This window comes from Pteronotus mesoamericanus, unplaced genomic scaffold (assembly GCF_021234165.1).
Source record: "Pteronotus mesoamericanus isolate MK-2021 breed Mesoamerican mustached bat unplaced genomic scaffold, CSHL_Meso_final contig_116, whole genome shotgun sequence".
In the NCBI taxonomy this organism is placed as follows: Eukaryota; Metazoa; Chordata; class Mammalia; order Chiroptera; family Mormoopidae; genus Pteronotus; species Pteronotus mesoamericanus.
The window spans coordinates 1,808,598-1,834,544 of NW_026555027.1; the positions used below are offsets into that span (position 1 = coordinate 1,808,598).

General features: G+C 64.5%; 1 protein-coding gene across 2 annotated transcripts in view; it reads left to right on the forward strand.

Annotated features, from left to right (window-relative positions):
• Positions 1-25,947, forward strand: part of EVA1C (eva-1 homolog C) — a 50,053-nt gene that overhangs the window by 15,472 nt on the left and 8,634 nt on the right. The window contains exons 2-5 of one of the 2 annotated variants that reach the window (XM_054577855.1): positions 9,031-9,227; positions 11,677-11,800; positions 15,942-16,094; positions 23,508-23,651. In XM_054577855.1, the coding sequence (XP_054433830.1) occupies positions 9,031-9,227; positions 11,677-11,800; positions 15,942-16,094; positions 23,508-23,651 (618 nt within the window). The remainder of the gene's footprint in view (positions 1-9,030; positions 9,228-11,676; positions 11,801-15,941; positions 16,095-23,507; positions 23,652-25,947) is intronic. The other variant, XM_054577864.1, reaches the window with a different exon arrangement.

The window sequence follows — 25,947 nt, forward strand, 5'->3', positions numbered from 1 at the left end:
CCAGGCTGCATCCGTGTCGTTACTTTCATTTTAGAGGTGAATGTGTGTGTTCCTATTGTAGTTTATTTTTTCTTATTTTATTTTTCACTAAAACGGGAAATCGACCACGGGAAGGGCACTTGGCAGCATGAGCTGAGATGGGAGGGCAGAGCGCCCGCCGCCTTGTTCCCCGCAGGGGCTCTGGGCCCCACGGGCGACTCAGATGTCCGCGCCCCATGCCTGTCCCGGGACGGCCAGCACAGCCCTGCACGCGCTGGTTTCGGGGCGTATGGAAAAGGGTTAGTGAATTTGCAAGTCGGAATCTGCGGGTCACAAGGTTCGCCTCTACGCTCCAACGCGCCGGCGCCAGGCCTTCCTCGCCTTCACCGCCCAGCCAGGCCCAGGGGCCGGGAGCTGGAAAAAGGCCCCGGAAGGCAGTGAGCAAAGCAGGCCTCACGGGGCTCGCAGCGGCAGCTGTGACAGCTCAGAGGTCACCGCAGCGTGCGTCTGACACAGGGCGGCGGGCTGGGGGTCATGGGGTAAGACGAGGGCAGGGCGGGGGGGTGGGAGACGGAAGACTAAATGAGGCCCCCCAGAATAAGGGGGTGCCGGCCCCTGGGGCCGCTTGCGGGCTGAGCCAGCCGGCGGGCGGAGCCAGGCCCCAGGCCCCGTGCACCAGGCCTCAGGTAAGGACGCGTGTAAAGAGGGGCCGGTCCGCCTGGCTGCGTGTGGGTGCCGTGTGGGTGCCGTGTGGGTGCCGTGTGTCTTCACACTCGCCCACCTCCCCGTTCCTGCGAAGCACAGGGAAGGAAGACGCTGGCCGTTCCCTAAACTTTAGGCGCAGCCAGAGAAGGGGCTGGCGCCGCGGCCCGTCGGGAACCCTCCCTGGACGCCGCCAGGAGGGCACCGGGTTCCGGCGTCTCCCGGCTCTGGCTCTGCACGGCGTCTGGGGGAGCAACGCGCCGGCCCCTACACCTGGTCGCTGCGCCCGCCCAAACAGCTCTGGGAGGTTCCTAGTGCTGTTCTCCAAGCACCATCCCCGACGTCAAAAAAATAGCTTAATTACTGCGCGCGCTGGAAGCCGTATGTAATTTTCCAATTAACTGCATAAAGCCCCAACGTGCGCCCTGAAGCCTCCCTTCTGGCCGCGAATGCATCACTTGTGCCTTGATCGTCCTACACGTCTCAGGAGTGGGCCGACGGGACCGGGCAGCCTGGCGCGGAGAGGCACCTGCCCGCCCCCGCGCCCGCGGGCTGGGCCTTCCGGTTGGTCAGCCTCCCGGGCGTTTCTGAGAGCCTTTTGTTGTAACGGGGATGGAGCCACCAGCTCGGCCAATTCCAAGCCAGCGAGATCGAGTGTAGATTTCCTATCTGCATTCTAAATGCCGGTAGAAAGTTGCATTAAGTTATCAAATGCACCGACCGTGCTCATACCTTCATCACCAGGGGGCTCTGAGGTTTAGGGGTTACTCGGCATCCCAAATAAAAGAAAAAGTGATCCGTGCCGGTGCTTGGGGCAAACGGGGGTTGATCCAGTTACTTTCAAACAAACCTAATCCAGACGGGGCTCACTGGGTAGCTTTCTGGGCTGGTACCTGGTTACTGACCAAAGTGTTATTCGTGTGGATGGCATTTGAAACCTTTGGTTGAGAAGGCACGAAGGCGCTCCTGTCAGACAGATGGGTTCAGCATAAAACAACGAGCGTAATCCTAGGATGGTAATTCGGGTCCAACACAGCGTGTTTAGACAAATGTTTTAAATTTTTCTTTATTTATTTTTAGAGAGCAGGGAAGGGAGGGAGAAAGAGAGGCAGAAAAACATCCATGTGAGAGAGGAACACCAGTCCGTTGCCTCTCCCACGCACCCCGACTGGGGACCCGGCCTGCGCCCCAGGCCTGCACCCCGACCGGGAATCGAGCTGGGGACCTTCCGGTTTGCAGGAGGAGGCCCGGCGCCCTCGGCCCCGCCGGTCAGGGCTAGAGTATTTTTAATCCATGGATCGATATCCTCCTCTCTCTGGGAATGTGTGTGTTCACATATGCCGTAAATGAAGGAGTAAGTCCTCCCCACGGGCTCTGTGAGCCCTGCCCCACACGGCCACCGGGGCGGCCCTGGCGGGGCCTTCCCGGGGCGGGCGCGCTGCCGCCCCGGCTCCCTCAGACCAAGCAGGCGACGCGGGCACCCTGGCCGCCAGGAAGATGAGCCCTCTTGGGGTGATGCCCTGGACGCGCAAGCCAGCGCCCCCTGCCGTCCTCCCCGGGGCTCTGTCCTGAGGCCAAACCTGGTGTGGGCGGGCAGCGGCGTTCGGGGGCTCCTTTCCCTGCCTGCCTTGGGGCCCCCTTTCTCCATGGTTGGGGCTCCCAGTCACGTTCCTTCTTGTACGCCCTGCTCTCCTCCGGGAACGGAGTTGATGTGCCCGTCACCGTACCGGGCACCTCCTCAGGCCGCCTGCTGTCAGCCCAGTTGTGCGGGCCCGAGACCCCCACGGCCCAGCTGCGGGCCCGCAGGTCAGAGGGGCCTGAGGAAGGGGCACAGCCTGCGTTTCCGGCCCCCGGCCGGGGCCCTGTGTCCGGGCCAGCCCGCTCTGGCGGGCCCCCGCGGTCCGCCCACGGTCCCGCCCCTCCCCTACCCGACTCTCTGTGCATGGGGTGCTGGCTGCCCGCGAGCGCCCCCAGGGCCCGCGCACCTCTGCCTGCCACGTCCGCGGCGAGCAGTGGGGACTGGTACGCTCACAAACGAGGCCTGGATCCCTTTTATCGCCTTAGTAATTTAACTCACTCTGTGATCACGTTTCGGCAGCAATGTCTTAAAGAAACGGTCCCCCCAGGAGGCCGGCGGTCACACGCGTGACGCCAACACCGCCATCGCGACCAGCAGGCCGTGTTCGGTGGAAGTTTCCGCTGGTCTCCAAGTCCTGCCCGCGTTCCGCGTAACGCAGACCGCTGTTGACAGGGGCCGCGGTGGCCGGGTCACCGCGCCACGGGCACCCGCAGCACCCGAGCCTCGGTGGCGGGGCAGGGCCGAGGGCGGCGTCTTGCGCCGGCCGCGGCCGGCGTTGTCGGAAGACGGGGAGGCTGTGCTCCGTGCTGCCCTTCGGGGACCCGGTCCCTTCCCCTGGGTGCCTCTGTTACCCTCTGCGTCCTCACGTCGGTCTGTGTCCTTTGTCTCTTCCACGCGTAGCAGCAGACCGGGACAGCGAGGGAGTGGAGTGTCACACGGGCTTGCGAGGGGGAGCCCTGCAGCGGCGGGGGCGTGGGGCGCGGGGGTGGGGCGCCCATGCCCTGTTCCCAGGGGCCGGGCTTTCCACGGGCCGCGACGCTGCTGCTGGGGACTGAGGAGCACGCGCCTCCCACGGGCGCGGGGAGACAGCGTGCTGTCCCTGCCCCACGCGGGCTCTCGGGTCACCTCTGCCCGCCGCGGGCTGGTTTGGGGGCCAGGATCTGAGCTCGTCTCGCAGGGGGGCGATGGCTCCCCTGGGCCGTCCCTTCCCCGGGGGCTGCTGTAGAAACAGGCTGGCGGCTGTTGCTCGCTCCCTCGCCAGCCTCCGGGCCGCGTTTCCCTGCCGAAGCGGCCCCGGAGAGGGCTGAGCCTGAGGCCTAGGCTCTCCGCCGGCCCGGCCCTCGCTGCTCTCGGCCCCCCGCGCGCCCCGTCCGCCCCGGACCCGCCCCGCCCCCGCCACGCTGACTCACTGCTCTGCCCGTGGGCCGCCCCGGGCCCTTGCCAGTTCCCCAGACACACTCAGCAAACACAAAAGAAAAACACCCTTTTCTGGAAAAGAACTTTAAACATGTAGCAACACCTTTGAGTATTTGTGAATACAAGGGTGTAGCCTCTTATCTGCAGCGTTCACGGAGGGGGGCGCTTTATTTTTTTTAAAGCGGGGGAGGCAGGGACAATAGAACTGGAGTCCATCCTCTTCCAAGAAGCAGGGTTGTGCAACGGGGCCCCTGGTGACGAGGGGACATTGGCGACTGCTGCGCCGTGTCCCGTGAGCTGAGCGACTCAGGAGGCGTCCGCCCGGGAGACGGGGCGTCCGCGGGTGGGGGTTCTCGGAAGAGGAAGAGAGGGAAAATGTCAGCCCGTTTGACCTCTTCTAAATACTAGTCACTTTTTAAACCTTAATTGAATAGGAGAAAAGAGTGAGAGACGGGGAGGAGGAGAGGAGGGGGAGAGGGAGGGAGGAATTCCCTTCCTCTCCAGGCGCAGCGGGGCGGCTCTGGCCGCGGGGCGGCCGCGGGGCAGGTGGTCGTCCCTGCGTTGACCGCCTCTCGAGCCCGCGGCGCTCGGGCCGGGCCGGGCCGGCTGGGGCTGGCGCCCGCTCTCGGCTCCAGGGACGGTCCGGGGTGAGTGCGTGTCTTCGAGATCACCAGCCCGCAGGGCCGTGCGGTGGCGGGTGGCACATGCCGGCCCGTGGTGTCACTTCACCCTCACAGTGAAACACGGGGACACGGACTCTGGGAGGCGAGGGTCCCGGGCGCACGGGCAAGCAATTGCCCGTCTGCACCCTGGTCTCCGCTGCGGCTCCGTCCCCGCTGCCCCGCAGGCGGGTCCTGTGGCCACCGCGCAGCGCCCTGAGTGCTGGCTGCTCTGGTCAGTCTGTGCCGCTCCTCGCCAGAGCGCGTCTGACGGAACTTGGGGCGGGGGTCCCCTCGGGGCCGCCATGGCTGGTCCACGCTGCCCCGCACTGCAGCTGGGGGGCAGGGGGCTGCCAGAGGCCCCGCCGCCGTGGCCCCTCCTGGGCGCCCAGGGCACACGGGCGCACCGGTGGCTCTGACAGGTCAACGGCAATGTTTGCCTGGCGTTCACCGTCCGTCCCGGGCTTCGTCTGTCATCGAACCTCCTGCCTCCCCTGCACGACGCCCCTTCCTCCCATGGAGCACTTGGGGGACATACCCGCGACGCTCTGACGGTCAGCCGTTCCCCACCTGGTCACGCCCTGGGTTCTTTCTGTGTAAATGGATTTTCCTGTAAATGTGACGGGGCTGATGACCCCAGAGCAGCTCCCCACGTCTTTCGGAGCACAGAGGGCAGTTCCGGCCACTCTCTGGGGGTCTTCTCCCCAGAAGCCGTCACCGCCTTTACACGCAGGGAAACCCTGAAAACCGGTCTTTAGGCTGCTCCCAGGTTTCCCAGCCCCCACCTTGCGGGGTGGCCCTTTGAGGAAAGTTCGAGCCGTGCAAGCCCCGGCGGACGCAGGGCGGGAGGTCCGCCAGGAAAGACAGTGTCCTGGAGCTGGACGCGCCCTGTACCAAGGTCCCGAGCCGTGGAGCTGAGGATGAGCCTGCGCCTCCCCGCCCTGCCACCCCAGCGTGACGAGCCCGCGGCACGTCTTCGGGCCACTCCGCCACTTGCCAGGTCTGGCTTCTTAGCCGAGCGCCCCGCTGCCTTGTCCCAGGGCAGCAAATATTTGCCCACGCAAAGAGCGAGTGGGAGACCTCAGGCCAAGGGCATTAAGAAATACAGCATTTCCCGTTCACCTAACCTGATGGGACGTTTGGTCCAGAGAACGCTGCTAACAAAAAGTTGTATTTGCAGTCATTCTTGAAAAAGGGTCTCCTTTGAACTAGCCGAGAAACCAAGGCACCCGGAAGCTCCGTACGGGGGTCTGAAGGTTAGTGCCCCTGATGAAACTCATGAGAAATCGTAGCCCCCGAAGGCGGTGGTTCGGAAGTGGGGCCTTTGGGAGGTGATGAGGCCCTTGGGGAGGAGCCGTCACGCCAGTGTCCTGCAGAAGCGCCCCCTCCCGAGTGCCCTAGCTCCCTCTGCCGTGTGAGGGCACAGCAGGAAGCTGCCGCCTCCGAACCAGGGTCCGCAGCCTGGCCTCGACCTTGCAGGTGCCCTGCCCTGGGCTTCCAGCCCCCGGAGCTGTGAGAAGGGGCCTCAGTTTTTCGTCAGCCGCCGGGTCCGCGGGCTCCTGTGGTGGCAGCCTGCACAGAGGCGGACGCAAGGCAATGTGGTGACGGTGCCCGCGCGTGGGAAGGCGCGCATGTGCTCATGGGGAAGCGGGACAGCCCCCAGCGGGGAGCCGGCCGCCGGCCCCTTGTTCAAGGTCAAGCTGGGCCGCAGGCTTCGACCTTCCTCCCGGGAGACGCGTGATGCAGGGGTTGTCTTCCTTCTCGGCGCCTGGCATGCTCGTGCCCAGCAGCCCCCGCACCCGCCTCTGACCCCCCAGCCGTGGCCGCCTCCTGCACGTGCCCATCACCCGCCGCGTCCTCACGGCGAGGCCACCGGGCGCTGCCTCCCGCCTCCGTGGCTCCCTCTCCTCCCGAAGGTCAGGCTGGCCTGGGGAGGCCGAGGTGGCTTTTCAACTTTTGTCCTTTTAAATAGACTTGCTTTTTTAGGGCAGTTTTAGGTTCACCGCTAAGGTGAGGAGAAAATTCAGAGCTCTCTCAGGCCCCCCCGTGGTCCCCCCCCCGCCCCCGCCCAGCGCACAGCTTCCCCTGTCCTCACCGGCGCCGTCCGTCCGTCCGTCCGCCCCATTCGACGAACCTGCGCTGACACCTCGTCCTCGTCGCCCAGAGCGCCCAGTCGATGCGAGCGCACACTCTCGGGGCTGCACGTTCTGTGGGTTTGGACACGTGTCTCACGGCGGGGGTCCGCCATCACAGCGCCCACCGAGCACCTTCGCGGCCTGAAAGGCCCCGCGCTCCCGCTGTCCGCCCTCCCTCCCGCCAGACCCGGCGGCCGGGCTCTTCCCACCCGCGCCACAGGTCCTCGGTCCTTCCCAGGAGGCCCGATCGCTGGAGTCCCACGGCAGGGAGCCTTCTCAAACGGGCTTCTCTCCCTTAGCGATGGGCGCCTCCGCTTCCTTCCTGTCTTTTTGGGACTTCGTAGCTCGTTTCATTTGAGCGCTGGATTTGTTCTGCTGCCTGGACAGAGGCCTCGGTGTCAGAAGAGAGGGCGGGGCTGAGCCGTGCACGAGCTGCCCAGCTGGAGAGTCTTACGGGGCCCGCCCCGGGGTGGGGGGCCGACACCCTGAGATGGCCCCCGCCCCTCAGAGCGCAGAGGGGCCTGGGAGGCCCGGGTCACTGCAGTTCTCCCTGAGCGTCCGCTCCAGAGTGTCCCTCTCAGAACACGGCTGCGGCAGGCGCGGGGCAGGCCCCCGCACCGCGCACGTGTCGTTTTGGTGTAAATGGAGGCCATATCCTGGTTCCCGGAGACCGACGGCACGAGACAGAGAGAAGGAAGCTGACGACCCCACCCGGGCCCGGAGCGCCCTGCGCTCCCGGCCGCGCTGTGCGCCTCGCGCCTGTGGCCCCGCCCCCTGCGGCCTTGTCCTTGTCCTTGCGTCTGTCTAGCGAGTGTAGTGCGTGGCCACACAAGAACAGGAAGCCGGAGGCACGTGCCCAGGGTTAGCGCAACGTGTGGGCCCGTCGGTGCCCCTCCCCCGCCGCGTGATGGGCCCACAGGCAAGGCAGTCCCAGTGGCGAGTTTGAGGAGCCCCGAGTGGGCGGGGGTGCCAGCCCCGGGCGCTGGTCTGGGGGCGACCCCATACCCTGGCGGGGCCGGAATGCAGGCTGGGGGCCCCCAAAGGAGGCCAGGGCTTGCACGGCTCACGGCTTCCTCAGGACCTGCCTGTGCTCCCTGCTGGGCGGCACCGACCGTCTGCCCGCCCTTGGGCCACCAGGCGCCTCTGCCTGGCTCCTCCTGGCGCCCAGCTGGGGACCCGGAGAGCGAGGAGGTGGTCCCACCGCGCAGGACCCCGACTCACATGCCTGGCGCCTGTAGTCATTTACACTGGACTTTGCTTCTCTGCACCGACCTAACGCACGTGGCTGGATTCTTGGCCGTTTGACCGTGGGCCTCGTGTGGGTGCCCAGTGAGCAGGCCCCAGCTGTGCCTCCAGGGTGCTCTGGGCGGAACGTGGGACTATGTATGCCACACCAGGCCGGCTTGGGCCCTTTGACCACGACCTCCAGGGGAAGCCGGGTGGCCAGACTGGGCGCCTTTGCTGAGAGCCGCGGTTCCCAGAGGGCTCCGAAACCTGGCCAGGCCGCTGCAGCCCAGCCGTCCGTGTGGGAGTCGGGCAGCTCCGAGGCTGCCCTCCCCCGCCCCGCCCCTCGGGGGCCGAGGGCTGCCTGCCATCTCCCACACACCTCGGCAGAAAGTCCCTGGCCGCCCTCCAGGCCGCCTCGCCGCTGACCCCCTGAGGTGTGAGGAGGAGGAAAGGAATCCGCGTTCCGGCTGGACCTTCCTTCTTCCTTTCGGAGAAGCAGCACGGCCGCCCCGCCTGCCAGGCCCCCCATTCGCGGAAAGGCAGCGGGGGGCTGGGCCCGGAGCCTGAAATCAAGGGCCGGGCCGTCTCTGGGGGTCCGAGGGACGTGTCCATCCGGCTCTGTCCAGCCTGCGGGGCCGCCCGCCAGCCTGGCGTCCCTGGCTCACGGCCACATCGCCCCGTCTTCCCGGGGGCGTCCAGGCAAGGCAGGCTGCGTCCCCTCTCAGAAGCTTATCGGTCCCCCTGCATCGAAGGCCCCCACCCCAGGATGGCCTCCTCTTCCCTGGTTACATCTGCAATGATCCCATTTCCAAAGAAGGGCACAGTCTGAGGTCACTGGTGATCATGAATTTGGGGGGACCCTCTTTGATACACAACAGAGCCCCCCACCTTTCCTGTGCCCTCTGTCCAGAGCCGGCCCTCGCCCCGAGCGGGGGGCCCTGCCTGCTTCCCTCTCCAGGGCTCAGGCAGGCCCAGGACCGGTTTCCTGAGATAAACCGGCACCCTTGCTGCAGGGGCCCGGCCGGCCGGTGGGACAGGGGGGCACCCTTGTCTCCTTGGGACAGACAGCCTCCTGCCCCGGGGCACCCGCTCCGGGCTTCCCCGCTCCACAGAGGCACCCCCAGACGCCTTGGCTCTGACCCCCCCGAGCACGCCGACGGGCCGCCCCACACCAGGGCTCCGGCCCAGACGGGGAAAGCGACGCTCGCTCCTCAGCCCCGCTCCAGGCCTGGTCTGGTGGCCAGCCCCCTCCTGGGGGCCGAGGCCCCCGCTCCCAACCGGGGCAGGAGCGCGGGCCCCCGGGCCCCCCGTGACCCGGCTGACTGTTTTCCAGGCTACCTGACCAAGCTCCTGCAGAACCACACCGCCTACGCCTGCGACGGGGACCGCCTGGACCTGCAGTGCCCGCGGCACTCCACCATCAGCGTCCAGTCGGCGTTTTACGGGCCCGGCCACCGCGCGTGCAGCGCCCAGCAGCCCGCCCCCCGGGGGGAAGACCGCTCGGCCTGCGTGGCTCCCACCGCCTTGCAGGTACCGCGTTCGCAGGCGCCTGAAGATGGCGGCGTGGCTCTCCCTCCCCGTCTCCGCCTCCGCCTCCCTCTGTAGACACGCTTGTGATTAGAAAGTTCACGCACAGCCGCCCTGCGCCGTGAACACCCCAGTTAGTGCAAATCGCCAAGGCCGCAGGTGAGCTGTCGCTTGCGTCTCAAAAGGGTTCTTTACCAAAACCAGCCCGAGGAGGATCCCCAGGCCCTGGAGAGCGCCCTTAACACACTTGCGCTGCGACGGCGTGCGTGGCCCCGACAGGCTCCCCCGCCCCGCCGCACGCCCCGCAGCGCCCCAGGGGCAGGGAGGTCGGCGTTGCTCCAGGGGAGACCTCGGGACCCCCGGGAGGCTCTGGGGGAAGGGAGGTGCCGTGAGCGTCTCTCGGTTTTCTCGGTTGGAGATAATCATGTCATTCTCGTCCGGAGCGAGGACTTGGGCAGCCTCTGCGGATCCGTCCTTCACCGGACGGTACCGGGAATTTGGGGGCAGCGGGGCGGGCCGGGCTGAGCCATTCTCATTGCCGCTGGCGTTAGGGAAAGAGTGAGTGCAGGAGGCGGTCCAAACGAGAACTTCAGAGACGATGTCAGGATTCTCACGCCTCACAACTCTCCGAGCAAGGTCCGCTGCGCGGGCCCCTCCGCGCGCGTGGGTCGCTGGCTGGCGCTGCGGAGCGCCTTGGCCGCGGAGGCTGCCGCGCCTCCGGGGTCCCGCGTGCGGCCGTTGAGGTCAGGGCGGTCCGAGCCGCTGGCGATCTGATGTCCGTTTGATGTTGTGAGGGGCAGGAAACGGGAGAAAACGCCTTTTCGGGCAGGACGAAGACGTGGAAGGACAAGAAGCTTTCATCTGTTAGCTCTGCCCCCGGCCCCAGAGCAGAGGCCCAAACAACTCAACAGCGTGAGGGTTTCCCGTTTCTCACACCCCCCGTCGCTTCCATTCCCAGCGCCGTGGTGTCTGTGTAGTCACGTGATGGCTAAAGACGCCCGCTGGGTAGCCAAACGCTGCATTTGCGGGAATCCCCCGAGGAGGTTTCCACGCCACCTCCCGAGGAGAGCGGCCCCTCCCCCAGGCGCCCCGCCTGCCCCGGGACCGCCCCCCCCTCCCGGCCTCTCCAGGAGCTGCATTCCTCTCAGCGGGCCCTGCCCCTTGCCCTGCTCCTTGCCCAGCGGCCCTGCCACCCTGGCTGCCTGCGGCCCTCCCAGGCGCATACAGGGAACCGTGGCCCGTGCCAAAAGGGCAGGGAGCAAGCCTGGTTTGTCCAAGTAGGGACTCCCAGCCCCCTGAGCTCCGAAGCATGGCCACCGCCTCCCTCCAGCCTGAGGGGGCGATGCTCTGCTGCCAGGCCAGGCGAGCACGTGCAAACACGGCTGTGGTGTTGTGTTAGGGGCGCGCCCACCGGACACGTCCCCGTGCACTGCTCCTCCGCCCAGAGGTCCCCGGCTTCCTGCCTCAAGCTGCACGTGGGAGCCGAGGCACTCTGCTTCCTCCGAGGGTGGTGGCCGCACACGGGGAGGGCACCGGCTGCCGTCCACGCCGCAGCTGACCCAGCCGGGACTCCGCCCACGGGAAGCCCCTCTGCTTTTCTCAGTGGGGACACACGTGGGAAGGGCCTGCCTTTGGTCCTGCTCCGAGTGCTGTTGTTTCAGAGCAGCCCTTGGCCATGACCAAGTGCCCCGTCACCCGTGGGCTCTCAGGGTCTCTTGGGCGTTGGTCCTGGTGTCAGACGCGCCTGCTGGGCCACCTCCTTCGCGGAGCTGCCGCGAGAAACAGTGTCCGTGACCCGCTGCCTCCCGCAGCCTGGTGCCCGGGGCAGGGTTCCCGGGGACTGCTGCGGGTGTCCTTCGGCCGCGGGCGGGGCCAGGGGGCCGAGAAGGGGGCGACACGCGGGGCCTTTCTGGGGCCCAGCACAGGGTCCATGGAGCGGGTGCCTCCCAGGAGGGAGTAGCCCGGAGAAGCCAGGAGAGAGTTGGAGGAAGTGGCTCAGCCACACGCTTGGGAGAGCGCCCGCGTCCCCAGGCGCCGGGACTCGAGGCTGGCCAGGGTGGAGCCGCTTTCTTCCCTGTTGTGCTGAGTTTGGGAGTGGGTCTCAGGTCTCCCCAGATCCGAGCTTTCTGTCCTGAGGAGCTGTGACTGGGATTCCTGGTCCCCGCAGGGCCCTCAGAAGGGGCCGCTCCTGGAGGGGGACCTGCCAGTCCCTCCAGGGCACGCTCTGGTCTCAGTCCGTCCCCCGGAGCCTCCAAGGCTCGGCACGTTGGCGGGAACGGAGAGCCGTGGTCCCGTCTGAGGAGGACGGGGCGGGCGAGGCTGCGTCAGGCTCTTCCTCTGGGAGTAAACCCCCCCCCCCCCCCGCCCCCGTCCCCGCCCCGGGCAGCCCAGGGTGGGTCCCGCGCCGCCGGGCGTGGTTCTCCAGCCTGTCCCTTTTCTGCCCTCATTCTAGAAGGTGCTGGACGAGTGCCAGAACCAGCGGGCCTGCCACCTCCTGGTCAATAGCCGAGTTTTTGGACCTGACCTTTGCCCAGGAAGCAGTAAATACCTCCTGGTCTCCTTTAAATGCCAACCTAGTAAGTAACTGCCGAGGGGACAGTGTGTTTGGGGTGTGGGCTCCCGTGCCGCGTACCCCCCCAGGACGTTCTGCCGGCCGGTGTGGGTCCAGCTTTGAATCCCTCGTGGCTAGGAATGCGGGGCCCCGCCCTTCCTGCTTCTCGGTTTGTGTGGGTGGGCGTGTGCGGGCGTGTGTGTTTACACACATGTGCGTCCACGTGCATTTGTACGTGTGCCTGAATTGTACAAATCCTCCAACCGTGTAAAACGCAGTCGCCCTCGGGCTACGGTCCGGGCGGGGGGGCAGGACTCGGGGTCAGCACCCCGGCGGGGACACCTGGCACCGAGCGAGCCAGAGGGTGGCCGTTCTTCCCGAGCCCAGGCACTCGGCTGCCGCCTGGGCCTCCTGGGTTCCAGGTCTCGGCAACGCGGCGCGTCCCCCGCGCCCGCCGCAGGCCCCGCGCAGGGTCTGCCCACGGGGACCGGGCCGCTGCTCTCTGACTCCTGCTCTTTCCTCTGTTGGCCTTCACGGTTCTTCACGCACACGGGGCTGGGGGCGGCTCGTTGAACGGCTCTTCAGCGAGCCGGTCCCACTTCCGGGGGAGCGCGGGCCAGAGAGAGGCCACGGGCAGCCACGGCACGGGCGGCCACGGCGTGGAACTGAAACGTACGGCGTGACCTGCGCCGCCACCCCACGTGGTCATTTCGCTTCTTGCCATTCGATCTCTGTGGGTTTCTGCCTGTGAGGCCCAGCGTCTCCCAGGACACGGTGGCCTGGGAGCGGGGGAGTGGCGGGGCCGGGCCGCGGGGGTGCGACGCCGTCTCAAGGGCACGTCCGTGGAGAGGGCCCGCGGGCCTCCGGCCCGTGTCCAGGCTGCGCACGCAGGCGAGACGCTTTCCTGCGGGCCGGGTGCCGCAGGAGGGCCCCGAGGGCCCGGGGCTGTCTCCGCAGTGTGTGTTCCAGCACCCCCACACTCACGCGTTTGCACGCACGCGTGGCGCACTCACAGACACCCACGCCCACACACCCCACTGCAAGCACGCACGGTCACAGGCACGCCCACACATGCACACTTGCTTGCACCCACGGTCGCCAACGTCCCCCCAGCAGGCCCGACTTTGCACGGCAGCCTGCCCCTCCCAGGGAGCCTCATCCGCTCTGGAAAATCCCTTCTAACTCCCGGAGCCCTCGGTCCCCGGAGGCCGCCCTGCGAGTAACGGATTGGAGGGAAGGGCCTGCGGTCCAGTCCGTTCCAACTGCCGTAACAAAACTCCATCCCCCGGCTGGCCTACCAGCAGCAGTCGCTGCTCTCAGCTCCGGAGGCTGAGAAGTTCAAGGTCAAGGCACCGCAGGTCCAGTGCCTCCAGGGGACTCAATGCCTCAGCGGCGGCTGTCGTTTTGCTCTGACGTCACAGGGCAGAAGGACCCAGGGCAAAACCCAGGGCCAAAGGAGTGCGAGCCTGTCCCGAGGCCCCACCGTCCCTGCCCAGCGACCTGCCACCTGGCCCCGCCACGCTGGGCTTTGGAGCTCGACGTGTGAACTGCAGCGCCCCTGTGTACCCCGGACGCCGAGGCCCGGGGCTGCAGTGTGGGGACCGCTCCTACCGCCTCGGTCCCCATGCCTTCGGCCCCTCTTTCTGCCCCACTGTCCCAGATCCAGCCCGCGGGACCCTCCGTCTGCCCAGAGGCTCCCCGGTGCCTCCTCGGGCGCACGGAGGCAGCTCGGTCCCGTGAGCCGGCCCTGAGCTCCTCCACATGTGCTGGGAGGGTCACACCGGGCACCCGGCAAACGCTGCCACGAGGGCTTGTGCGCCCGTTCGGCTTGCGGAGAGCTGTCGTACCAGCGGTCCCCACGAGAACCTCCTTTCCCCTGAGTGTGCCCCGTGCGACCCTCCCTGGATCTTACCCCTTCAGGGAATTTTGGGTTCAGCGAGGCGTTGGCTTGGAGCAGCTCTGTATTCACAGCCCTGCCTGCTGTGCAGCTGCTGGGTGGCCTGGGACAGCGGAGGGGAGCCTTCTCAGGCTCCGGGGCTCCGTAACTCAAGTACAAGCTGAGGGTCAGGCGCCTTCTGCACTGGGGCTGTTGCCGGGGCTGAAAACAGTGCTGGGTGGAACCTGCGCAGCCCAGGGCCTGCCGTGAGGCTGAGCTTAGTCATTGGTAGCTGTTATTCCAACAGGCGGATTAAAGGAACTCTTGCTGAAGTGTGAGTGACTGAAAGGCAGCGATGCACTGATGGGTGGGAGGGCGGTGTGTGGTCGCTCTGGGTGCAGGCAGCGGCAGGGTGCGCTGTCTGGAGAGAACTTAAAAACACTAAAAAGGGACCGATCATCTGTCCGCGCCTTACCATCCCCACACGCGGGCGGCTGCGAATGAGGCCTGAATAATGTATCCCCTCCTGGCGGGTCGTGCCGCGGCGCACGATTGCAGGACGGATCAGGACCCTGTCCTCTGATTGGTGGAATCAGGTGGGGGACTTGGGTGCTGTTGTCTTTTAACCAGAGTCGTGGCTCCGCCTCCGGCGGGCCCAGTCGCTGTCCCCAGCTAAACCCACGTGGCAGGTGGCGCCCCGCGCCTGGACGGCTGCCCACCCCTTTTCTAATCTGGGACCATCGAGCGAGCTAACCTGGCTGCTCTGAAACAAGTTCCGGTTCTCTAAGAAAAGCAGCAGGCATGTCGGGGTCCCATTGTTTCAGGCCCCAGAAATGTCACTCCCAGGCGACGGTGAACTGCACATTCCCAAGGAACCAAGGGACTCCAGGACACATGACACGACAGAAACCCCCCAGCCAGTAACGCGACACCTGCAGCCCCTCCGCTGGCGCTGGCGCAGCGGACTTGCCTTAATCTGGCGGCCAATCACGGGCGGCTGCTCGTGCGTGCGTCGCCCTGGGTGGGCGTGGCTGGCGTCGGGCCACCTTCTGGGAACCGGCTTTAAAGGTGCACGGAGCTGGTGGCCGGTCAGCGCCTTTCACGACAGGCCTTAGGAAAAGGAAACTGTTGTAATTTAAAAACTTGCGAAAGGGGACGGACGGAGAGAGGAAGAAAAGGAGGACACCAGCCCTGCTAAGAGGCCCCCGCGCGCCGAGATAAGGCCTGGTGCCTGCCGCCGTCTCCTGCCCCACTTCTTGGCGCGCTCTGCCCGGGCATTCTTAGAATTTCTGGGCGTCCTCCGAGCGGGGCGGGCACTGTCGCCCTGCCGCCCAGCCAGCGCTGCGCCTCGGAGCCACAGGTCCACCGGGCCTTTGAAGCCGGGCCGTGTTTCGGCGATCCTGGAATTTCGTGTTTCTCATCGAAAGCGCTGGGCGCTCCTACCAGTGCGGACGTGGTCAGGGTAGGCTTGGCATTCTTATTTGGAAAAAGAAAACAGAACTTTTCTTGGCTCTAAGTTTAACCTGTTCCGCGAAGGTCCCAGTCACTGGGTAGAGGGCATTCTCCACGTTTGCTCAGTCACCTCCGCCGGCTCCTGGGGTCCCGGCAAATGCCAGCAAGAGACGGGGTTTGCCAACACCTGGCGCGCCCACCAGTCTCGAGGTGCCCATCGTCAGGGTTAGAGAGCAAGGCCAGGCTGACCAGCCCAGGGGCGGTGGCAACCCGAGACACAACAGCTGCCCAGGGCTCGCCCTCCCTGCTCCCTCTCTGTTCGGGGGAGAAAGGCACGGAAATGTACAAGGTCAGAAAGGTGGAATTGATGTATGGAAACTTTTTACTTTCATGTTTTCAATTTGGGGCTTAAGCTCCATCAGCTCCAGGACACGAAGGGCCCACTGGTCACCGCGGCCCCAATGTTTGCCACTCACGCTTCCAGGGACGGGAGCGGCTTTCAAACTGGTTTGATTGCACCCCAGAGTAAGGAAAACATTCTACATTTTGGCCCAATAAAATACACAAATGAAAAAGAAACTTAAATTATAAAACAGTGCTTACCCTTAACCTTGCGCAGTGCACATCGATGTTCCCTGAGCTATGCCTCATGTGTTAAAATTGCTGGTCACAACGCACTGAATTGATCTCACGGCCCGTTCGCGGGCCTCAGCCGAGACTGGCGCGGCTCCGCTCTGAGGTGTGCGGGGACCCGGCATCGCCCGCGCCCGCCTGGGCGGGGCTCGCCCGTTCCTTCCCAGAAAAGCTGACGGTGCCGCCGATTTTGTTTCTGCTTCAGATGAGCTGAAAAACAAAACCGTGTGTGAGGACCAAGAGCTGAAACTACACTGCCACGAATCCAAGTTTCTCAACATCTACTCCGCCACCTACGGCCGCGGGGCCCAGGACGGCGACGAGTGCACCTCGGAGGCACAGCGGCTGCCCCCCTTTGGTAGGTGTCTCCATGGGGCTGTCTCCGGGGGCTGGCTCCCTGGAAGGGACTCTCACCGTTGCCTGCGCTGGGTTGGAGGGACAGTAAGGAGGAACTGGCCCCGCCGGAGGGCCTCCTGCCGCCCCACACCCCGCCTCTGTCCATCGCCCAGCCGTTCCACACCGGGCAGTTGTCGGATGCCTGCTGAACGCAAGGCCCTGTCCTGGGCGTGAGGCATACTCAGTGACCAGCGGAGTCCACAAGGACCTGACCTCCCAGCAGCGGAGGAGGAGACAGTGAAAAAACAGACACTAAATGGGCTAATATGTTGTATCTCAGAGGCACACGAGTGCTCAGGGGAACACCCCATGGGGGAAGGGAGACGGGGGTTGGCGGCGGCAGAGAGGCGCGGGGTTACAGAGTGATGACGGACATGCGGGGGAGAACCTGCAGACACCTGGCGCAGGTGTCCGATAGAGCGCAGGGCCAGCCAGGGCCCCGAGGCAGCTCCACAAACCCTCCTCCTTAGCTGCCCGCGACCTGGGGCTAGGAGACAAAAGCTCTGCCCCCCACAGCCCCCGAACGCGGCCTGAGTAGTCCAGGTCCCCAGAGAAACCACCAACAGGAGACATGGACAGAGACTGACCGCAAGGACCTGGTTCAGGTGACAGGCTGCCCGTCTGAGGTCTGCGGGGTGGGCTGCCAGGCCAGAGACGCAGGTAAGGTGTTCAGTGCGAGTCTGAACTCGGCGGGCGGCAGGCTGGAGACCCCAGGCGGAGCTTCTGTGCACAGCCTCGAGAAAAGTCCTTTTCTGGGAAACCTCAGTCTTTGTGCTTAAGGCCTTCAGCTGATTGGCTGAGGCCCTCCCTCGCGGCACAGGGTGATCTGCTTTACTCAGAGTCCGCTGCTCCATCTTAAACTGCCCTCGCCGCAACATCTGGGCTGGCGCTTGAGCAGAGAGCTGGGCACGAGCGCCTCACTAAATCGACTCGTAAAATGAACCCTCACTAAATCGACACGTAAAATGAACCGTCACGTGACATGCACTCCCTGGGGCTGAAGCGGCAGATCTCCACCTGCATCGTATCGAGAGGCGAGGCCTTACCAGAAACGGCCCAAGGCATGGCACTTTGTTCACCAAAGTCTAAAACGAGTTTCTTTATGTAGCAAATTGCTACAATTTATTCATGGACCACGAGTGACATGAAACATTCATTTAAAAAAGAAAGTCATGCATCAGTAATACCTTGGATCTGAAACAAGGAACATGAAACGCCCTCCTCACACAGGCAGGCTCCCATGGGAGACCCGGGGAGGACAGAAGAGCAGGACAGGAGGCACGCGTGCCGCCAGGCCCCTCAGCCTTTTGTCACGGCCACGGAGGGTCCTTTGAAGGCAGAGCACACGCCAAGCACGCCCGAGTGGGCACGCAGCCGCTCTGCGTCGATCGGGGGACAGGGCTCCATCTCGGCAGGCTCGGCGGCCAGGCGGGCCTTTGTCCCCAGGGTGGCTGGAGGTGCATCTGCCCACGGCCCCCCGCACGCCCTGCAGGGCCTCCCCACGCTCTCTGTCTCCCCGGCTGGATGAAGCGCCCTTCGCGATCCGATCTCTTCCTGCCAAAAGGAACTCCGTTTGTTAACGTTGCGGCGAGGCACTCCGTTCTCAGGCTCGCTGAAGCCATCGTGGCGGGTGGCGACAGGAACACGGATTCAGCTCTTCGTCTGAGCCGCCGAATTCGGTCGGCCTGCGGGCGCCGGCAGGCGGAACCGTTTGCCTTTGGGGGCTGGCTGCCTCACATCCCCGCTGGGCTGGGGGGTGTGGTTTAAGGGAAAAGCAGCAGCCAGAGAAAACGCCCGCACACGCCGGGGCTGACGGACTTCACTGCTCCGTGTTTACAGCCGGGGCCCTGGCGGAGCCTCAGGAAGAAACACCTGCTCGGCCGTCTCCCCTGCAGGCCCCACACCCGCCCCGCCCTTCACAGTCCAGGCCACCTGGCTGGGCATCGAGCCCTTCCTCACCGTTCACCCAGGCCGGCTGCGGGCGGCGGGAAAGGCTCAGAGGGAGCGGGGAAGGGCCTTGAGGGTGCCGTGCACCTCGCCCCCGCTTTACCGCACTGAAGCCTGCGCTCTGGTCCCGCCTTCAGGTCAGCTAAAGGGCCAAACGGCGCGCTGTGTGAGAATGCAAACCGCGGGCTGGTACGCTTTCTCACTCCAACCGAAGGCGGGGAAACCATTCACTGCCTGGCCCGGGTAACTGCACGTGGAGGTTTTAAAGTGCACCTGGCAGGTTTGCCCCCACAAAACCATCTGCTCCTTTCTAGTGTGTAAACACATTTAAATATCTCCCACCTCACAAAGCATACTCTTTGGACCCTGCCTCCCACCGGCTGCCCGTCCTCGCCCTCTGCAAGCCCCACGGGCTCTGCCCCTTTGCTCCTAGCGCGCTCCGGGCATCTCTCCCCGGGGCCGCCCGGGCTGCCCCGGGCCTGTCTCAGACCTCCCCTCTCCCCAGTTTCCTCCCCTCCCTCAGTGACCGCGTCACTTATCAGCCAGTGAGATCTTAAGTTAAACCTGATCGCATCGCCCCTTGCTTAAACTTCTCCGCTGTGCCTTCTGTGATGGAAATAAACCCAGTCCCGCAGCTGTGGCCTGGCCTGGCCTCCCTCCCCTTTCCTCGCTCCGTCTGCGGTAGACCACCCTCTCCCACACCCCAGGGCCTTTGTGCACGCTCTTCTATTGGCCTGTCTTGTCACTTGGGCAGCGACTCAGATGTGGTCCCAGGGAGGTTCCCCAGGGCTCCCTGCCACCATGGCAGCTCCAGCCCGCAGCCTCGCAGGCTGTCCCCTGCGTGACTGTCTTCGTAACATGGACATTGTCACCTTCATGCATGTGGCTCAGCTTCCAGGAGGAGGCGAGCCCTGCAGAGAGGGTGCCTGTCTCTGCCCTGTGACCTCCCAGAGTCCCAGCACCTGCGGGTGCCGGGTAGGCATGGGGGCCCGCGAGGGGGTCAGCCCCTCCGGAGCGAGGCGCCACCCTGGGCTCCGGCGGCGGGTGGCTGCCGCCCGGAATGCGGGCCTGGAGTTGTCACAGCGCCCAGCCTCGCAGGAGACGCTGGAAATCCACTTCTGTTTTCTCTCAACATGAAATGTTCCAACTCTGTAAACATGGGGGGAGCCAACCCAAACACGCCTCCAGGCCACATCCGGCCCCGGGCTGCCCATCTGCGATCTCCGCTCTGGGTTCCCGCCATCGCTACATCTCGGCCCCGGCCCTGAGGAAGGGGGGCCTGGCCCGGAAGCAGGACCTTGCGGGACGGTTGCCCCAGGGCTGAGGGGTCGGTGTCACCCGGGCCGCGGAAAGGTCACAGGTGCTTTCCCTTTGGCGTGGATGCTGCAGGCTGGCGTGGCCCCCGGGCTTCAGAGTCCGGGTGGCGGCCCCCGGAGGCACGCCTGGGGGGACGGCTGGGCCCTGGGGCGGCTGGAGCCGCGGCTGCCGTGACTATTGCCATGTTGGCCGGTGCAGGGTCCGCGGAAGGCGCGTGGCCCCCTTGTGTGTGGCGAGGTGCTGCTGGCTGGGCCTCGGTTCTCCCCACGGGGGTCTCTTGAGGGTCCTCAGGACCTGGCCGCTGGCTCCTCCCAAAGCAAGTGATGCCGAAGAACACGTGGAGGCCACGCACCGTCCCTTCCGCCAGAGTGTGCGGGTCGCAGGACAGCTGATTCACTGCGAGGAGGCGACTCCGTGAGAATTTGGGAGGTTCCTGAGGACCCCCCCCCCCGCCCTTGGCCAACTTGAAGGCGGTCGTGGGCTGAACCGTTTCCCTCTGGAATGCACACCGTGAAGTCCTGGCCCCCAGGCCTCGGAAGGTGACTGTATTGGAAGAGAGAGACGTTAAAGAGGCGGCTTAGTTGGAATGATGTCCCAGGGGCGCTAATCCACTGCGACTGGTGTCCTCATTAGATGGGGAGATGAAGACACAGGCACACCCCGAGGCAGGCCAGGTGAGGACCTGGGGGGCGGGGCCACCCGCTGGCCGGGCGCGGGGACTCTGAGGGGCCAGCTGCGGGCGCCGTGGACTTGCCGCAGGACAGAGGACAGAAATGTCTGCAGCGCTTGCACAGCCGCCAGCGGGCACACACCAAGGTGGGGTCCCACGGCCGTGGCAGGAAAGGGGGAGGCATGAGACCCAGGCTGAGCCAGTGGGACACCTTCTCCAAGAAGCAACCCGGGATACTGCGTGTCCAGGCAAAGGCAGACCTTGTGTCTCGCCGTGAGGGCGCAGGCCCGGAGATATTTCTGGAAGAGCTAGCAAGCCAGGCCCCTGAGAACTGAGGCGCCCCCGGTAGAAGAGAAACTCAGAGGAAGGCATAAGAGCGACTGGCCATCATTGGCCCCAAACGAGGGCCCGCAAAGTGGCTCCTGAAGGGAGGGTGCGAACCTCCCCGCAGACCTGGCGCGGCCTTTGGCGAGCAGGCGTCAGAAGGGGCCCCTGACTGGGCGCCACGGTGCCGCGCCCCTTCCTGCTGCCGTCCCGCTTCTGGCCGGGCTCCTGGGATCCTGTGTTTCCTTAACAAGGGAATGAGGACGTTGCCCTGTGGGCCCGAGGTGGGGCGAAGGCCGCCCGGGGGCCAAGCGTGGGCAGGCCCGGGCTTTCCCGCGAAGATCAAGGTGCCGGGGCCGCCCGCTGCCAAAACGGCCGCCGAGGAGCAGCCGGCCTAATTACCTAAATAAACACAGGTTCTGAAGAGCCATTAACTTCAGTTTCAATGTGAAACAGTAGCCAAAAAAATGAGAATCAAATGGTTGAACATCTTGTTATCACATGCATTGGGGTGGAAGGCAGTAGGCCGGGAAGAGAGGGTGAGAAAATCCAGCCGGGAGGGAAACAAGTGCTTGAACGTGCACAGGGTCCGGCGGAAGGAAGGCCCGCTGCGTGTGGTTGGTGGGGCAATAAGGTGGGTGAGATGGTTTATAGTTGTAATTTGAATATTTCCCCTCAAATGTCCTAGGGTGTGCTTGAGTGTGACAGTGTTATGTCACAGAAGGACATGCTTATGATTTTGTAATTAAAAAGGGGGCGTTGTTTGTGCCAGGCGCCCTATGTAAATCCTACACACGGTCAGAGGTCAGTGTCAGCGGGGACGGTCAGACCCGGGCCAGACCCGGCCAGTCCTCAGCGACCGTGGCCCCTTCCTGACAACACGCTGTCACCTGGACAAAGGCATCTGCTCCCAGGGTCACGAGACGGCCCGCGTGCCCCTGAAGATGGCGCTGGCCACGGACCTGCCGGGCCGCGGGGCCCGGGTCTGTTCAGTGGGGCGCGTTCGTCCCTCTTCCTCTGTTAGCCTTCGAGAGCGAGAGCGTGGCCAGGTGCAAGCGGCCGCGTGGGGAAAGAGGCTCTTCCTGGGGCATCTGACGGGGTGGGAGCAGGAAGCGGGGAGTTGGTAGGACTTTTCTGCGGGACAGGGTGGCATTGTGGATCCAAAGCCTCCGTGTTTTGGCTTTGGCAAAGCGATCCATGGCCAAAAATTGTTGTGGAAGACATCATGCTGCGTGCCCGTGCTTCTCTGAGGACGTCCTACATGCCGTTGTTTATAACAACCGAAACATGGGAGTCAGCAGGGTATTGTAACTAGAGCTGGGCTGGTCCCGCCGTAAACGGGAAAGCGATGGCAGCGCTTTGAAATGGGGCTTATGTTAGAGTTCCCACCGATGTATTAATAAACAGAGAAAAGTAGCATGCATACAAAGCCATACGTGTGGGCCCCCTGGAGGGGGAAGGCCACGCCTGGAGGCACGACCGGAAGGATGCTCTTTGAAGGGTAACTTTTTTCTCGGTGGGATTTCCTGGGAATTTTTCTTTTCCTAGTTTTGGCCTACCTGTGATTTTCATGTTTTCAACCACAAACACGTACTTATTTTGTAACAAAAAGAACAATCATAGTTATGGTTTAAAACATCAGACTTTTACAAATAATTTTATAATTCAGATGGTTACTTCTTCCCAATGCAGGTAGTTTATACAGAAACCATTCCTCCCATTTTGAGTTGCCTTGAGATTTAAGGGATTGTTCAACGGATAAGCTTAGGCCCTGGGTAATAATGAGGCTGCCAAAGACGGCCAAGGTACCCCCACCCACAGAGCAATACAAAAATAAACTGGAAGAACGTTCAAAGAATGTATCTTTATTCCTAGGTAAACTTTTTGTGGCTCTTGGGGCAAATTGAGTTATACGAACAAATAGAACATGAGTACATTTACAAAATTTTACATTCCTAAAAATATTGCCTCGGAGACCCCCATATTAAAAACTGCCTTCTATCCAGATAGGAATTTTATTTCACGGTTTAAGAACATCTATTTTGTGCTCCTTTATGTCAGAGCGATGCAAACTAACAAAACCTGGGAAGTCTCTTAAAATTGACAGGGAAAAAAGCGCTTTCTTCCATCGGCCCAAATGAGCCTTCGCTACCCACCTGGGCAATTCTCCCGTCAAACCCCCCCCCCCCCCCCGCGACCGATCCAGGTGTGGGGTTTTAATACTTAATTCTGATCATGCGAAGCCATGTCCAAGGAGGGCACTGAACTCGCACGTTGCCCGAGGCCTAACAACCACCCGCCCTCTCCTGCGAGGTGGCCTGGTGCCGACGAGGATCCATCGGGGGCCGGCGCGGGACACGCTAAACGCAGCGCTTCGTGTAACCGTCACCCCAGCCCACGCGTCAGCCCGGGTCACGAGGGCCCGAGGTCACGCCCCGGGCCACAGGCAGAGGGTCTTCCGGGAGCTTAATTCAGGACTCTCATTCAGGCTTGGAGCGAACGGCCAGCTCTGGCTGTGCCTGCCAGGAGCCTCCCAGAAACACAGGGAAAGGCATCCCTGCGAGACACGGGGGGGCCGCCTTGTGAGCTACGCGGGCGCCAGGGCTCCGGGCACCGGCCCGGGCCAGCGGTCGGAAGGGCGCACGGCCCTTGCCCGCCCAGCGCCTGTGGTCCGATGGGAGATGCTACTAACACAGCTCAGCGTGGCACGCTGCCTGCTGCAGCCCCCAGCTCCGGGGCAACCCCCGGGGCCTGGAAGCCACGCCCGCGCTCCTTTGGGCCCCGGGGGTGGCACACCCCTCCGCCAGCCCCGGGGCCCTGCTCCTCCTCTGAGGTGTCGCACGTCATGGCTGCACCTTTGTAAACAGTCTGTGTGGACCCTCTTGCCACCGGCCAGCAGAGCCCAAGGGCCCTGCCAGGACCCGGCGGCGCCCGCTGCTCTCTGTCCTGCTCTCACTGGCTACAGAGACGGGGCGCGGCCTCGGGCGCGGCGCGGGAGGTGCGGGGACCGGCGGTGCGTCTGCCCGGCCTCCGGAAGGCAGCTCGGCGGGGGCCGGGGGGGTGCACGGGCGGTGCAGGGAGCGCCCGCCATTCTCGCGACCCTGTCCTGCCTTTCAGACTGCGTGTCCTACGCGGCGGCGCACGTGCTGTCCCAGAGGTGCTACGGGAGGCAGAGGTGCGAGGTCCTGGTCAACAGCCGCCACTTCGGGAGCCCCTGCCCGCCGGGAGCGCGGCAGCGCCTCGCCGTCACCTACGCCTGCGGTAAGGACGCGCCGCAGCCGCGCCGCGGCCACGTGGCCGCCGCCCAGCGCCTCCGCTCCAGCGGTGGGCACGCCCGATGCCCCAGGGCCCTTCTCTGCCCTCCGCTGCGTTAATGGCGCTCACCTCAGATCAGCAGCAGAACCTCCTTCAGGCCACGTGGGTTTCAAGGCTCTTGTAGCCGACAGATGGGCCGTGGATGGGCGGGTAGGGAAGCAGCAAGCAGTGGTGTCCGCGGGTGTCCCTGAGCGCAGCGACCCTCGCCTGGGTCCTTGGGAGGCTCCGGCGTCCGCGGGGGCGACGTGAGCGTTCACAGAAGCGCAGTTGTCCCTCCCGCCCCGCTAAGGCTCTGAGTGACGAACTCTCCGTGCGGCCCCTGCACCGCGTGACCGTGATGCTGGGCCGGCAGGGCCGGCGCAGACCGGAAACCATGAAACGCTACTCGACACTGGTGTTCTGTGCCTTGAAATGACCAGATGAAATGCCGGGTCCGTTAGAGTCCTGTTTTACAAAACTGCCTGCGCGGGACCCGGCAGTTCACCGTTCTCGGAGCTGAGGAGGGTCTCCAGGTTGCAATCCAGATCCGGGGGCTGTGGCTGCTGTGTTTGTTAATGAGCATGAAGGGAAAGGGTGACAGAACACGCCGGGACGGTGGCTGTGCTCACGGAGCCTCTTCCCTGCCCGTTTCCCGAGGCGTTTTGTCCCCGTTTTATCGAGGCGTAATTCGGGGGTGGGGCCCTTCGCCTGTGACGTGTATGAAGTGTTGGTTTGAGGGTGGGCACAGGGGGAAGCCCCGCCCCCGTGAGCAGTCACCTCCCGGTCCCCGCCCCCCGCCCCGCCCCCCCCCCCGCCCAGTCCTGTCGCTGTGAGTCTGCCTGTCCCGGACGCCGGACGGAGTCGTGCTGCCTGTGGTTCTTTGTGCCTGGCACCCTTCCCAGGCACGTGGTAGCACGCGTTGGAATTTCAGTCCTTTGCGTGACCTGCTAATTTCCCGCTGCGCCCCCAGCCTTTTTTTATCCTGAGCTCATAACGTCCTCAGCAATATCCAAGCTGAAATGGGTGCAGTGAAGTGACGGCATCGGCGGACTTCCACGTCGCAGCACCCAGATGTCTGTTCTGGGTCTTTCTGTGCCTGGCAGCTGTGGGCAGCGGGGAGCCCGCCCTGGCTCAGGTTCCCGAGGAGCCACGGGGATCCCTCACGCGCTTGTCCTCGCGGCGCCCCCCCCCCCGCGGCCGCGCGTTGGCGGAGGAGCGGGCGTCAGCCCACAGAGGAGGCAGATTTCCTGCGCCTCCAAGCACGAGGCAAGGGCAGGTCCCAGGGCGGTGGCTTTTCTGAGTGAAGAGAAGGGTTTCAGGGTCTGTGTCCCCGTTCAAACTTCTTCTCCAGTCTCTCATTCAGCACATCAGGGGCATGTTCTGTGTGCAGGGTTGTGCAGGGAACTATGGGTTCAGCAGTTACAGAGAAGGCATGCTCCTTTTCCCATGGAGCTATCGGCTGGGGGAGAGAGACAGACATTCAGCAACTAGCCAGGGCAGTCTGTCGCCACTGCTCCTGGCCAAAGCCGTGTCTGACGGGCGCAGGGAACCCTGGGAGCGGCCAAGGCTGCGGGCGCGGCGGTCTGCGGGAGGTGGGGGCAGGGAGCGGGCAATGGAGGGGCGCAGATGGGGCAGGGCAGAGCTGCCAGCGGGAGGCAGGCGGGGCGGGGGGTGGGGCCCGGTGCCCAGGACCCGGTCCTGCTGCCTGGCCGGGGAGCCGGGACCCGCGTGGTCCTTTCTCAGGGTCTCGGGCGGAACCCCCGCCTGCCTCCCGGGAGGCCTGTAACGCTGGCTGCCCCCCTCTGCCCGGCTCTCTGCGTCCCCGTTTCCTTGCCCTGGGGGGCCGGGCCCGTGTGGGTCTCGGAAGTCCCGTCCGGCTAATGGAGAAGCAAGGGGTCCGAGAGCAGCGGGTGAAGGCGTGTGGGGGGCTGGAGGAGGTCGGCGTGGGCTCCGCTCTGTCCAGCTGCCCCGTGTCACTGCATTTCGGGGAAGTTCACGTGCAGGGTCAACAGCACCTTCAAAGTGCAATGCATATACCTTAAAGCCCGCCCATTTAAGCAGAAACGGTCGGTTGGTTTCTAATCCGCTCACAGAGCTGTGCGGCTGACCACACTGCAATTTTAAAACGTGCCCACGACCCCCAAAAGCTCCTCGTGCCCCTGGGTGGCTGGTCCCCATCCCCCCACCTTCCGGTCCTAGGGAACCCCAACACGGCCTCTGGCTCTGTCACGTGACCGTTTCTGGCACTTCCATGGCAATGGAC